Source organism: Alternaria viburni, assembly GCF_023758015.1.
Source record: "Alternaria viburni strain BMP 2772 chromosome Unknown scaffold_16, whole genome shotgun sequence".
NCBI lineage: Eukaryota > Fungi > Ascomycota > Dothideomycetes > Pleosporales > Pleosporaceae > Alternaria > Alternaria viburni.
The window spans coordinates 467,126-479,695 of NW_026055785.1; the positions used below are offsets into that span (position 1 = coordinate 467,126).

Consider the following 12,570-nt stretch of genomic DNA (forward strand, 5'->3'; position numbering starts at 1 on the left):
TCATGGAACACGGCAATACTGGTGCGAACCACGTCAGCATTATCGAGAGAGATCAGGTTCCTGGAGTACACATCTGTCTGCGATGCACTTCCATCCCTTCTTCATCCACAAGCTCTCGAACACTCATCTCTATTCAAGAAGATGTTCACTCCGGGTCTTCCCAGATTTCCGGCAGTCAACAAAAAGCAATACTATGACAAGCGCCTCGCTGCCTCAATACCATCCACAGCTTTCCATCCCAACTCCTACCCAAGACCCCAGCACAAACCACACAAGACGACCTCGGGATGTTACATCAAGGGCGCAACAAAGCCAGTTAGGTACGTGCTCACCTGGGGGCACCTACTACCAAAACATGACTTCGTTACGAACTCGAACCCAACAACGCCGCGCACACGATGGCCCGCCCGTACCGTCCGTCGCGTCGCATCGCCTGTAGCCGCCTTCCGCTCCGCTCCACCGTTCACTCGCAGATCGCGACGCCCAGCGAACCTCTGTACGAGGGGGTAGCGCCGAGAGAAGGGCCGATGGGGACACGATGGACGCGACTGTTGGAGAAGGGCAGATGGCTTGGCGAAGACCAGCGCGGTTTCGTTGTTGTTACGACGAGATTGTGTGATGACGGTTGAGAGGCGTGTGGGTTTGTCAGGGCTGTTGAGACCACCGGCGTGAGGCTCATACACTTTGCCCAAGAAAATTCCGGCCTTTACATAGCACAGAGATATTGCATCGAACAAGTACAAATCCACACATAACAAGAAACGAAGCACCGTTTCCATGAATTTGATCTATTCTCATTGACTCTAGGTAAAAATGTGTAGGCGCCTCTATAATCTCACCGCGCCCCAGCCCCCATCCCAACGCCATTCCTCCTCGCATGGATAACAGCACAAAGACACCGCCCTACAGCTTCCAAATCACCGAGAAGCGTGACGTGCCCACGGTCGCTCGAGACGACACCGCCCCGAACCACACTATACCCAGTAGGCACCATGGCCGCACGAGCGAGTACCACACCGTCGCCGCTCGCAAAGGCAAGCTCGTCATACACGTCTGCGCGTTTGATGGCTTCCTTGCTTTCTACTTTTGCGCCGTATACCGTTGGTGTGGACTTGCCGTAGATGAGCGCGATGGGTGGGTATGCGTTCGACGTCGTGTGTTCGGGGCGGTGGTCAAGTTCCTGTTTGAAGGCTTTGACTTCAGCGAGGGTTCGCGCGAGGTACTCCACGGCTTTGTCGTAAGGGATCGTGACATCGGTCGCGGGGTTCGGCTCTTTAGAGGTCTCGATGTTGTGTTCGTGGCCCATCTGTGGTCCCATGCCTGCTTGTTCGGCGCTTCCTTCTGTGACGTTGTTCGCGGCGTTACGAGCTACGTCGGCTGCGTCTTTCGCGGTGCTGCTTTTGCGAGTGGAGAAGGTTGGGAGTGATGAGGAGACGGCGTTCATCAGGCCACTAACGCTGAAGTTGCTGTCTTTGGGTTGTTCGGGGCGGGGCAGAGGTGCTGCTATACATGGTGAGAGGCGGTGTTCTTTCCAGGTATTGACGTCGAAGAAGTCTACGGGATACTCTTCTTTCGTACGCTTGTTGATGAAGCACTTTCCATCGAGAGGCAGAAGAGCGTAGGATGTTCGAATGCTAAAGTTTACTTGTGCCGTAAGCACGCGTGAAGAGAAGAGAACATCGTCGCCGTTGCGGAATGGACCTAAGATATTCACACAGCGTTGAGGCACACCAGCATACACAACACCGGCTACTAGGTCGGGACGCTGGTTGATAGCGTGACGCGTGATTAAGCCGCCAAGTGAGTGCGCAACGATGACAGCACCTCGTTTCTCAGGAGGAACGCCTGGCTGATTACAGGGCAGCGACTCCAAGAATTGTATCATCCGTCGACTGAGGAAGTGCGGAGAGAGCCGCCAGTCGTAACCGTAGTTGTGGACCCTGAGTTTACCATCCTTGACATTGTCGCATGCATTAAGACGCTTGAATAGGCGCTTGGCTATATCGACGGGGCCAATATGGGTCAGCATGCCGCTGGGTATAATGCTCTCCTCCATGCGCTCATCCGCATCTGGGTCCAAGGGTACCTCCAAGTCTACCTTGCGTAGGTTCAATCCGACTTTTATGGGCACCCAGAGCTGTCGATGGGGCGGTTCTGCAGAGCGCAAGATGGAACCTCGATAGCCTCCCAACACGACCAAGTCCCCTTCAAGCTCTTGCAGAGCCTGTGTAAAGTATGGATGCGGCTCAAAGTCGCTGTCCCCACCCTTTGACGGCAGGCGTTTCTTCCTTGTCGAGTCGCGACGTGCTGCCGGTGCAGGCTCGTTTGCGCGGACATTGTCGGTTTCGCGGAGTCTAGACGCTATACTGGCATTGCGGGTTTTGAATATTTCGCTGCTGGACGATAGGTTGAAGTTTGGGAACGAAGGGCTTGGCAGCTTGAAATTCGAGTCTTGCCAGCTGTCTCTGAGGGCCTTCAGCCTACTGTTGACCTGCTCTTGGACGCTCTCAAAACGTGTGTCGTCGCCGAGCGAAGACGCGAAAGATCTTGTGCGGTATACGAGCAAAGAGCCCTCGGAATTGGACCGCCGTAACTTAGGTGCCGGTCGGTCGCTCGATATCTTAGGGGACGGCTGAAGGGTATCGGTGCTCTCGTCGCTGAATTCGCGCTGGGGTATCGGAGCGGTATTGGGATGATGTGGCACCTGTACGAGGCTCCTCGATGCGCTCCTCGACTCTTTGGGTGTGGAGTGGCTGGCGCCATCCTGCTGTGGTATGTCTCGGGCTGGTCCACTACTGGCGAAGGTGTCTCTCCTCCGCCTGTCAGAGGTGCGTGGCTTTTCGGTATCGAGCGAAAGTGCTGACAAGCTTGGGAGCGAAAAGTGCATGTCTTTGTAGGATTTGGTGATGGACGTGGGCAGGGTGAAGGGCATGTATTTGCGCATCGTGTCCCCCATGGAGCCGCTCGAGGATGCCCGCCGTCTTCCAATCTGTAGGTGTTCGCGGAGTGTAGCTCGGTGGTCGCCCGCCTTCTCCTTGTGGAATGTCTTCGGTCCTGCTCGCCATGGTGAAGGAAGTCGCGTTTGAGGGTCGGATTGCCGCTCGCGGTCGTCATTGCTCGATGTGTGCGTGGGTTTTGGCCTCACGTCAGCTTTCTGGACATCTTTGCTCGGTTCTGGACGCGGTGTCGTCTTTCTCAGTTCCGGTGTGGCATCGGTAGCTTCCTGCCAGCCCTCGAAAAAGGCCCCGTCTTCCGTGTCCTCTAGGGCAGCAGCCTTTTCCGCAGCCGGCGTTTTCGGCGAGGTCAGACGCGTCTGCTGCTTTCCTATGCTGACTCCAATTGCTGACTGTGCTGTTTCGAGCCCGAACGCGCTTTCCTCCGGCGACTCGTCTTCGGAGGGTGTGAGGTCATCGTCGACGATAGAGGCGAATTGTATGTCGGCGAGGGCACTTTGGCGACGCTGGTGGTGGGTAGGAGCTATGGATGTCTCTGCCATGGCAGGCTAGCCGTAGGAATTGGTAGGTGTATGGGCTGCAGAAGTGGCCCGAAAGTTGGCGTTGTCGTGTTTACGGTACATGCTCCTCCCGCAGTGTGGCAGTGTCAGCTTTCCGCCCGCTGCCGAAAGCAGCGACATTCATGGCCGACCATCCCAGTCATCCGACCCAGCTTCATCTCGATATCAAGGACGGACGAGCGACGGTCTATTGTAGGCGACGACGGTGCAATGACGGCAAGCGCGACGCATATATTACCAAGGGCAAATGTCACGTCCAAGAGCGTGTCATGTCGATCGCGTCACGCCAGGCCACGCCCACGCGCCACGACGCCACGTTTCGTCCTTAGTCAGCCTTTCACATGACGAATCACCCCTCATCCTTTGCAAACCATCCCGAGGCAGCGGCTCACTATAGCACGCATTCGTTATCAGCAATCTCTATCTCCATCCTTCGTTATCGTCGTATATTGACACGCGAGCGGTTTTTCCAGTGCGATAGCTGTTGTTCTTCTGGGTCCGGACCTCGGGAAGATTGCACGCAAGATGTGGACCCTCTCACCTTACGAGATACCCACGGCATATTAGGCTCCGTGTGGTATCTCTTCACGACAAGTCAATGGCTATGCAGCTCCTTGCGAAACTGTCTTCAAAGATCTATGGAAATTCTTAGCATGCGGCTCCGCGTCCTCCCGCTGATGCATGCAATCTAGCCGTCCGAGCCCGAGGTCGGATCGCACTCAGGAACAAGTCAGCCGATCTCCATCAGACCACCCCGGCTGCTTCTTAGTAACGCAATCGCAAGTTTGCGGGCTTTGTTCGCCAATTGAGTAACTTAACCCTAGGTGGAGCAAAGACTGGGCCTCATAACCCTTTGTTAGCCGAGCTATACTCTCGCGCCGAATGATCATCCCTTCCCGTACGACCGACGACAGGGCGACAACGAATAACAGACGTCACACTGAACTAGCATCGAGCGCAGAGACGTTATGCTAACGCATCAGCATCAGCAGTTATGTCATGGTGCGATTGAAGACTGGGCCAAGTCCACATCGTCACAATATAACTTCACCGCTGGTCCTAGCCAGCGCTCGTATTTGACTGTCCTGCATCTCCTCATCCTGGTCTCATTTACACTCTTTCCCATCACCTCAAGATACCCAGCTTAGCCGCAATTCTCATACAGATCTGTCTCAAAAATGTCGATTCTACACCTCCCAGAACCACTGCCATCAACATCCATCGCGCTCGGTCAGATCACTACCAACCATTTAAGCGCCGCATCCGACTCCATCAAGCCCTCAGTATCTTCAGAGTTCACACAGAAAGTGACCCGCTCAAAACAAGAGGACGCTACATCTACATCGCACATCACCCTGACCGACCCATCACAAGTCTTCGACACCTTACGCAACGACACCAGCACACAAGACTTTCTCCGCAAGCTATCGCAACAAAACAAGCCCATCTACTTCGTCACCGGCCTCCAAACTTCCAAATCCCCAAGCCACAAGCGTGCGACCGTGTCACACGAGCCCATAACCGAGGCTACGGAAACCCCGCAAACGCAACAAGTCCAACTACCCTTCCGCCGGATAGACTCGGCATCCAACATGACCTCCCCTGGCGAAGAAGGTTCAGTCGTCGCAGTCGAGCTGCTTAAAGTAAAATGCCGCATTGGCGCTGTGAATGAACCACATTGTATTTCGGATGTGGACTATGTGTGGAGCTATCATGCGCTTGAGGGTGAGGACGAGGATTTGCAGTTGTCTATTGGGCTGGGGAAAGCGGTGGAGAAACAGGAGTGGAAGGAGTTGACGGGTAGGAAAGAAGAACGGGTGGAAAGAGACGCTGATCATAACTGGTCTTACGACTACGAAGACAGCGACGATGGTCTTGGTGGGTTCTGAGCGGGGACCTCTGTAAACAAAAATTACCAACTCAATACACCTCTGTGACCAAAACATTACCTTCCCATGACGTCAATCCGCAATCTTTACATCCATACAGTCAACAGTCCTCTCCTCAGTCCTCTCCAATATCCTCCACAATCGCAATACCGTAGACCTGCGTATACTCCGTCTTCGCATCCCTCTCTGCATCCACCTCGCTACTTCCATTCCTCACATTCCTCTGCGTCAGCAACTTGAGCATCACAGCTTGGCAGTGCTCAACATGCTTGGCCTTGAACACCTGCAACTCTCCATTTTTCTTCTTGTAGTCGCTGATCTGTGCCTTCATATCGCTGACAGTATTTTCCAGAGATGTCTTGGCTTCAGTCAATGCGCGGACCTGTTCCTCGAGCGCAGCACTATCCGGGGTGTCGGTGGCAGTAGTTAGGTTGATGAAGTCGAGCAGAGAGGTACGGTTGGACGGAGCGATCTTTTGTCTCTTGTGGGTAGCGGAAGAGGTGGGCGCTGGGGTGAACAACTCGCGCTTCGGTAAGGTGGGCCACGGACTGGATGCGCGGAGCTGGTAGCCCGACTCCATGATGTCGTCTTCGTCTTCGGATAGCTCGATGAGATCTTGGATGAGATCTTCTGTGGGCGATTCTACTTGTTGTTCGTCATTCTTGGGCTGGGTGTCTGTAGGTGCTTGTGTTTGGCCATGTGCTATAGCGCCTACAGCAGAAGCGTCTGCTGTACGGTACTGGCGGTATCGCGTCGGCAAAGCCTCTTCCCGGCCACCTGATTGGAGTGTTCGTCGCAGTCGCGCCCACGCCTTCTTGATCACTGCCGCCAGCTCTTTAGGCCGTGCGTCTACTCGAGTCTGAAAGCTCTCGTCGTCTTGGAGTCCAGCGTCGATGAGCGCAACACGTGCGCACGTGCTGATCCTAGCAAACCAGATTTTGCGTGTACCGACGTTTTCTTTACTCTCAGTGAGTAGCTGGAACGCAGGCGCAAACTCAATGGCGCCGTCTAGTGTTTCGGGCAGTTCGACTTCGAATAGGTTATCATCGAAGAAGCACATGCGCCACGGTCCTGACAGTGTTTGTATCTTTGCTGTGGGCTTGGGGCGGCGGAACGCTGCCCATACTGGTGTGTTTTCGGCGTCACGGAGATGACCTAACAGAACTTTGCCAGGGAATAAGACCAAGTGTTCCTTGCTGCTGGGATCTAACAAGGTGATTGCGCGTTCTGCATGGGCCGCCGTGGGACGCGTCTGGAACCAATGGTCGATGGGGATGTGGTCTCTCAGTACCTTGATGTAGTGTGTCACTGGGGTCTTCTGCGGTTGAGGCTTCGACATATCGAGTGCGATACTGTTCTTGGCCTCTGCAGTGCGCCTGGGGGCGGAAGCCGATGCAGAGGGAGCTGCTATTAGGCCCGCCGACGAGTAAATACTTGACCTGGCTGCTTGCGACATGTTGTTCAGACCCTTCTCGACATTCTTCCGTATCGATGTAAGTAGATCGGCGGGTATACCAGATACCGTGGCTTCCGAGTAGCCAGCCTCCAACATCACGATCTTGATCACTATCTTTAACCGCTCCTCCCAAGCTGCAGTACCAAGAGGACACGCATCGTCTGCGACAAGGCGACACCATGGTACGAACTGAGACTGCGCAAATGGTGTATGATCCGTATTGTCGCCGCCGCGGTTGTCCTCGTAGTGTACTTCCATCGTCGTCTTGTGATTACTCATTATCCTGCGCAGATAGCCCCACACGCGAGTACCATCGTTTGTACCGAGGAGGACTTTACCGGGGTAGAACGGACGTCCATAGTATATGTCCTGTTGTGATGCTTCCACTGTAGGATAGTAGTCGGTTGGGATCGCGTTGCGTAGCTTTGCGAGCACGGCCGGGTGCTTGTTTTGCTGGTCTTTGAGTACCGCTTTGTTGATGCGTACATCTTTAGTGGGCTGTTGTAACTGTTAGCCTCTATCAGCAGACACTGTATGTCGCGATGCGCTAGTCTGCGAACCTCTTGAATTGTGGGCGCCATGCGTGTAAGTTGCTCTATGTAGTAGTTAGTAACTGCTATCGCGTTACATCCTTGATGCTCCGCCTGTCTCTGTGGTTCACAGAGTACTTGAGCCTGTCCCGGTGTTGTTTTGCATCTGAGAAAAGAAGGAACTTACCTGGTCTGTAGGCTGTGTCAGTTGCTTGGACAGATATAGCGCTACACAGATGACTCTGTGTTATCGTGACAGTATATCCGGTCTGCTTGTGCGTGATCAAATTGGTAGCGTAGTCTCGATACAGTACCAATTGTAGGAGACGAGGGAGGGCGCACTGCGTGACTAACGTGGCTAGCGTCTACGGATCACCTAGGAGATCATAACAAACGAGCAATGTATTCACTGCAATGCGCAAATTATACTGAAAGAATGTTTTTCGGCTATACAAATGCCTAGACACAGCCTGCTCAGCTCTGAGGCACTCTAAAGAGGCCCTGCCAGGTGCTGCTGTAACTGTGGATAGAGAGGAAGTAGTAAATGCACACTTTTGGAAAGCAACCCGGAAAGGAAAAAAACATACAGATAACTCCATCGCCTGCTCATTATGCTGCAGAGACTGCATTCATAGCATCGGCTGTGTCAGGTATAGGCACATAGAGCCTGACTAACAGCCGAAGCGCTTCCAAGGACCACAACTTTTGCGCATAGTAAGCAAGAACCAAATGAGAGCAGCTTTATCAAGATCGCTAAGTTGTCGAAAATTCTTGACACACTCAAGCCATATCGCTCAGCGCTCTGCCTTCAACTTCGATACCGTAGGTCTCGACGTACTGGCTCTTAGCGTCTCGGCTTGCCGTTTCTGGATCGATTCCATCTTGATCACCAATGTCGAAAGCCATGACTTCGAGTAGAATGGGCTGAGCATGTTTTACATGCGCTTGTCTCAACTTTCTAAGACTGCCCATCTCCGCTTGTAGCTCCGCGCCGTCTCGCTCGAGTTTTGCTATCTTCTCATGGGCGACGGCTAACTCACTTCGCAGAGTCACGGCGCCAACAGTCTTCTCTTTGCATAGTTCTTGAAGCTGTTCGTTCTCTGTCTTTTGTCGCTCGGCGTCGGCTTCGAGAGTAGCACATCTCTTCTTGGAAGCGGCAAGCTCGTAAGATAGAGAGCCTGGCCCGGTCTCACGAGCCCTCCTGAGAAACTGTATCGACGGCGATATCTGATCGAGAGTTAGAGGAGTATCAGGAGTTGTTTAGTGACTTACCGAGCTTACGGTCGAAAATCCTCTGGGGGCTGGTGTCGTGGCCAACGAGACTGAGTCTCCAGCATCATCACCAGCTTCGTGATCAGAGGCCATACGACGCTTTTTGGGCCTCATGTCTGCAATCGGGATGCCTGGAGAACTGGAAGGAACACCAATGCTGGATGAAGGATTGACGTCGCTCGAAGCTTCTACATCAGCGGGTTTTGCGGTGCTGGTCTCAAGCTTCTCCCGGTTTTGACGGATGATCTCTGCGACTCGTGCTGGCTTTGCCTGGATTGAGAGCTCGTCCCCGTCAATCAGTCCCGCGTGGACGAGCGCTGCCCGTACACAAACGGCTACCAAAGCCCGCCAGGGATCGCGTGTGTGTTGCTTCGTTTCGCGTGCTTCAGGATCTCCAAGATATCGAAAAGGCTTGTCGAAATCTATCTTACTAACGAGATCTCCATCCCTCAAGTTTGCCGTTCGGCCATTGTTCCAGTAGCACAGAATGTGTCCAGACCTTTTGGCGGACACCTTCCCTTTGACTCTTGCCCACACTTCCTGTGGTGAACCGCTGGGCGATTTTGCAGATGGCAACGATCCAAGGTAGACTTTTCCGGGGTAGATCTTGCCGACGTTTTCATTGCAGACCTCGACACGTGGCCAGACTGTAGGCGGAAATGCTTCCTGCAGTTCTTGTATATGCGATGGCTGCATACCAGACTTCTTTGCAGAAGGCGCGTGAGCGGTACTGCTAGGTTCTGCGGGAGGCGCATCATCCTCGTTATCTCCATCCAGATAGTCGTCCTCAGAATCAGGTTCCATGATCTGTTCGACGAATGTCTCTAGGTCGTCTCCCTCCGACGGACGCTTGCCGTTGGCGTTTCGCATTGAAGAAGAACTGGCCTGATGGGTAGGCTTGCGCTTGTTGATGACACTGATAATTGTCGGCAAGTCTGGAAACGTATAATCTTTTGGGTTCAAGTATCCACTCCCAAGGAGAGCAATCTTTACGACCGTCTTGAGACGCCTCTCCCATTCGCCACCAGAAGAGCCTACAGGTGACTGGTCTGTAGCGATCATACAACACCATTGCTGGAACTCGACCTTGCGGAACTTGGGCTCGCCGATTCGGAGCTCCTCTTGGGTATTGTAGTAGAAACTGAGTACAGCACCTCCTCTGCAATCGATCTTCCAGAGATGTGCCCATAAGGCGCGTTCTTCCGCATTATCCTGTCCCTGGTCTTTTTCCGAGTAGACGTGGCCGATCAGTACCCTCCCGTGTTGAAGCTCTGCTTTGCCGAACGATACGTCTTCTGAGAGTGATGGGCGTACCTCCGGCCAGAGATTGTCGGGAAGGACCTCGCGAAGTGTTGTCAAGGCCTCATGCTGTACAGGGGATGTACTAGCCTTGTTGTTTGTGCCGATAGAATGAGAACTCGGCTTGCTGTCTGAGGCCACAGTAGGGTTTGCGGAGAGGTGCGAAGGGAGATGTGTCGGCTGGCGCCTGGCACGGGGTGAGTGATTTTGATTAGAGTGATGAGTCGAGTACGGCCGTAAGTTTAGCTGTAACATCTTCATGCAAGACTCGCCGAACTCGTGAGCAACTCGTCAGGTCCAGAGATTGGAGGTGACTAAGAGTACGAGAGTGGCAGAGATCAGGCGCGGCAGGATCGAATTGAGTAACGCAGAAGCAGGAGGGTGAGTCAATTAGAATGGACGGTGACCGCAAGTTTGAGTTTCGTTATCACAACAACGGGTGCCCGCGACTTTGGATTTAGTCACCTACAAACAATGGGTGACGGCAATCTGAGTGCCAAGAGAGGGCAATTGGGACATGGGGGCGCCATCGGACGCGTCAAGGCAGCCGTTCAGGCCTGACCGCCAGGAATACTGAGACATTGCAGTGATGCCGGATGTGAGTCAATACTGTGATAGGCTGAATGTGCTCGTGTATGAGACAAGTGATGGAGATGCAAACGACCTGGAGCGGGATACCTGTCGCGCTAACGAGTAGGCGCTAGCGCGAAAGACAGGCACTTCGGGCAGGCACACCACCAATGGACATCAACCCCCCCTCCACACCGCCGAATGACGTACGATACAGAACCGTCCTCACTATTGGACGTCGAACCTTTGGAACAAAATCCAGCTCGCCCTGACTACTGATAGCGCATCTGGCTCGCGTCTACAGTGCGCGAAGACGCGTCGCGCTGAACACCTACGTCGAAACGACCTGTCACGAACAGGACACAGCCTCTGATACGTCGCGATATCGGGCGGACACCGCAAGATTCATCCTGCGATAACAGGACCGCAATGGCGGGTCTACAACCATACATGGGGCATAACATGCGGAAACCTTGTGTCGGTTCGGCAGCCGACAGTGCAGCTGGACCAGAATGTCAGCTTCCGCGCAGGCTGGCCAGCGCAACCCGCCTAGAACAGGTTTCGGGGCATATAAAGAGCCATGTCGTTGGTCTTCTGGGTCGATGTTTCGGCTAGGCGCGTTGTACAGCCACTGTCGCTATAGGCTTCAGGAGCTTGCTCTCCTGCACAGGGTACGCACTACCGTAAAAACGACCTGCCGTTTGGCCTTGGTCTCCGCACATGCTAGAGTAGCAACGCGCCACTGTGGATTCTTTTGTAGTCCACAGTTGCCGCTGTCTTGTCATAGGGCATGGCACAGACTACACTCGGGCGGTTGTCTGATGGACACAACATGACAGACTTGCAAGCGGAGGGTAGAGGGCTTATCGCCGAATTCTGCTCTGAAGGCCTAGCACCAGAAATAGCAGAGATACCGATCATCTCGTAGATCGCACTCGCAGCCGTAGTACATGATGGCTTCGCAAGCGCGCAGACATACCCACGACATAATAATGACTTCCAGCAGAGCATCGATACCGCGTGTCTGGTCAAGTTACGGATAGCAGGATTTGGCGAGCGAAGAGGGAACGTTGTGATGATCACGGATGGAGCATTTGCAGGAGGCTACCTGATACATTCGTAATCGATATGAGAGAGAGAGCGCCCGCTACGAGGGCCTTTCGATCTCTGCCTGGCGTGCCTTCATACTATACATGCCCTCTGGGCTATGTGCAAATTATACTCGACCCCATCTCTTGCCCGCCTCATCATGCCCCGCTAATCATTTCTTTGATAGTGCGGTGTCTGAGACTTCGAACAGCTCCTTGTAGTCCGCAAGAGCTTTCTCTGCCGCCAGCAACTTGCGTTCCTTGTCGTCATGACCGCCTAGCTCTGCGTACCATTTGCTCTCGATAGCGTCCAGAATGATCGGCTTGCAGGCTTCGGCGGACTTCGCGTACTTCATGATGGTATCTTCATAGCTCTTGATCCTCGCCGCGAAGTGTTTCCACCGCCCCTTCAGCTCCTTCAGCAGCTCGCTGTCAGACTTGGACTTCTCGACGTCCTGACGAAGGCTGGCGTTTTCCTCTTCTTGTCGCGCGAACTTCTTTCGCAAGTCCTCCAGCTCAGAGACCTCGTCTTCGCCTCGTTTACGCTTGTGACTGAGCAGAGCATGTACCTGGGATGGGCTTAGCATCATAAAATGGATGGTCATGAAGACATGATGCTCACGTAGCTGTTCCTTGCCTTGTCCAAGGTCTCTTTCTCCGGCTCTTTAATCGCGCTCGCCATGCTCGCCGATGCCTGTACCTTAGAACCCTTGTCACCATCTTGACCTTCAGAAACTGCGTCGCCGCTGTCCATAATAGTCGCTGTTGTTGCTGGTGTGCTCGAAGTAGCCCGGTGCTTCAGCTTTACGATGAGCTGAGGCGCTGCTACGTGATCTGGATCTTCGGTATCTGGTTGCTCGCTCGAGCGATCGGTCGACTTGGTGGTGATCGGAGATACGAGCATCGCCACTCTAGAGGTTCCAGATATGTCAGTGTTGTATTGCCAAAAGGT

The 12,570-nt window shown here is 53.7% G+C and overlaps 5 protein-coding genes across 5 annotated transcripts; 1 reads left to right on the forward strand and 4 right to left on the reverse strand.

The window, feature by feature from the left end:
- Positions 1 to 835: 835 nt before the first annotated feature.
- On the reverse strand, positions 836 to 3,496 carry J4E79_007485 (uncharacterized protein; the record flags this gene model as incomplete). Its single annotated transcript, XM_049356351.1, has 1 exon — positions 836 to 3,496. One exon carries the CDS (start codon positions 3,494 to 3,496, stop codon positions 836 to 838), a length of 2,661 nt encoding a protein of 886 aa, XP_049209238.1.
- Positions 3,497 to 4,692: 1,196 nt separating this feature from the next.
- J4E79_007486 (uncharacterized protein) lies at positions 4,693 to 5,403 on the forward strand (the record flags this gene model as incomplete). The annotated part of the gene is made up of 1 exon (XM_049356352.1): positions 4,693 to 5,403. One exon carries the CDS (start codon positions 4,693 to 4,695, stop codon positions 5,401 to 5,403), a length of 711 nt encoding a protein of 236 aa, XP_049209239.1.
- Positions 5,404 to 5,518: 115 nt separating this feature from the next.
- On the reverse strand, positions 5,519 to 7,988 carry J4E79_007487 (uncharacterized protein; the record flags this gene model as incomplete). Its single annotated transcript, XM_049356353.1, has 2 exons — positions 5,519 to 7,366; positions 7,977 to 7,988. 2 exons carry the CDS (start codon positions 7,986 to 7,988, stop codon positions 5,519 to 5,521), a joined length of 1,860 nt encoding a protein of 619 aa, XP_049209240.1.
- A 181-nt stretch (positions 7,989 to 8,169) lies between these two features.
- Positions 8,170 to 10,479, reverse strand: J4E79_007488 (uncharacterized protein; the record flags this gene model as incomplete). The annotated part of the gene is made up of 3 exons (XM_049356354.1): positions 8,170 to 8,616; positions 8,671 to 10,147; positions 10,430 to 10,479. 3 exons carry the CDS (start codon positions 10,477 to 10,479, stop codon positions 8,170 to 8,172), a joined length of 1,974 nt encoding a protein of 657 aa, XP_049209241.1.
- A 1,312-nt stretch (positions 10,480 to 11,791) lies between these two features.
- On the reverse strand, positions 11,792 to 12,522 carry J4E79_007489 (uncharacterized protein; the record flags this gene model as incomplete). The annotated part of the gene is made up of 2 exons (XM_049356355.1): positions 11,792 to 12,187; positions 12,241 to 12,522. The coding sequence occupies 2 exons, from the start codon at positions 12,520 to 12,522 to the stop codon at positions 11,792 to 11,794; spliced, it is 678 nt and encodes a 225-aa protein (XP_049209242.1).
- Between the last annotated feature and the right edge of the window lie 48 nt (positions 12,523 to 12,570).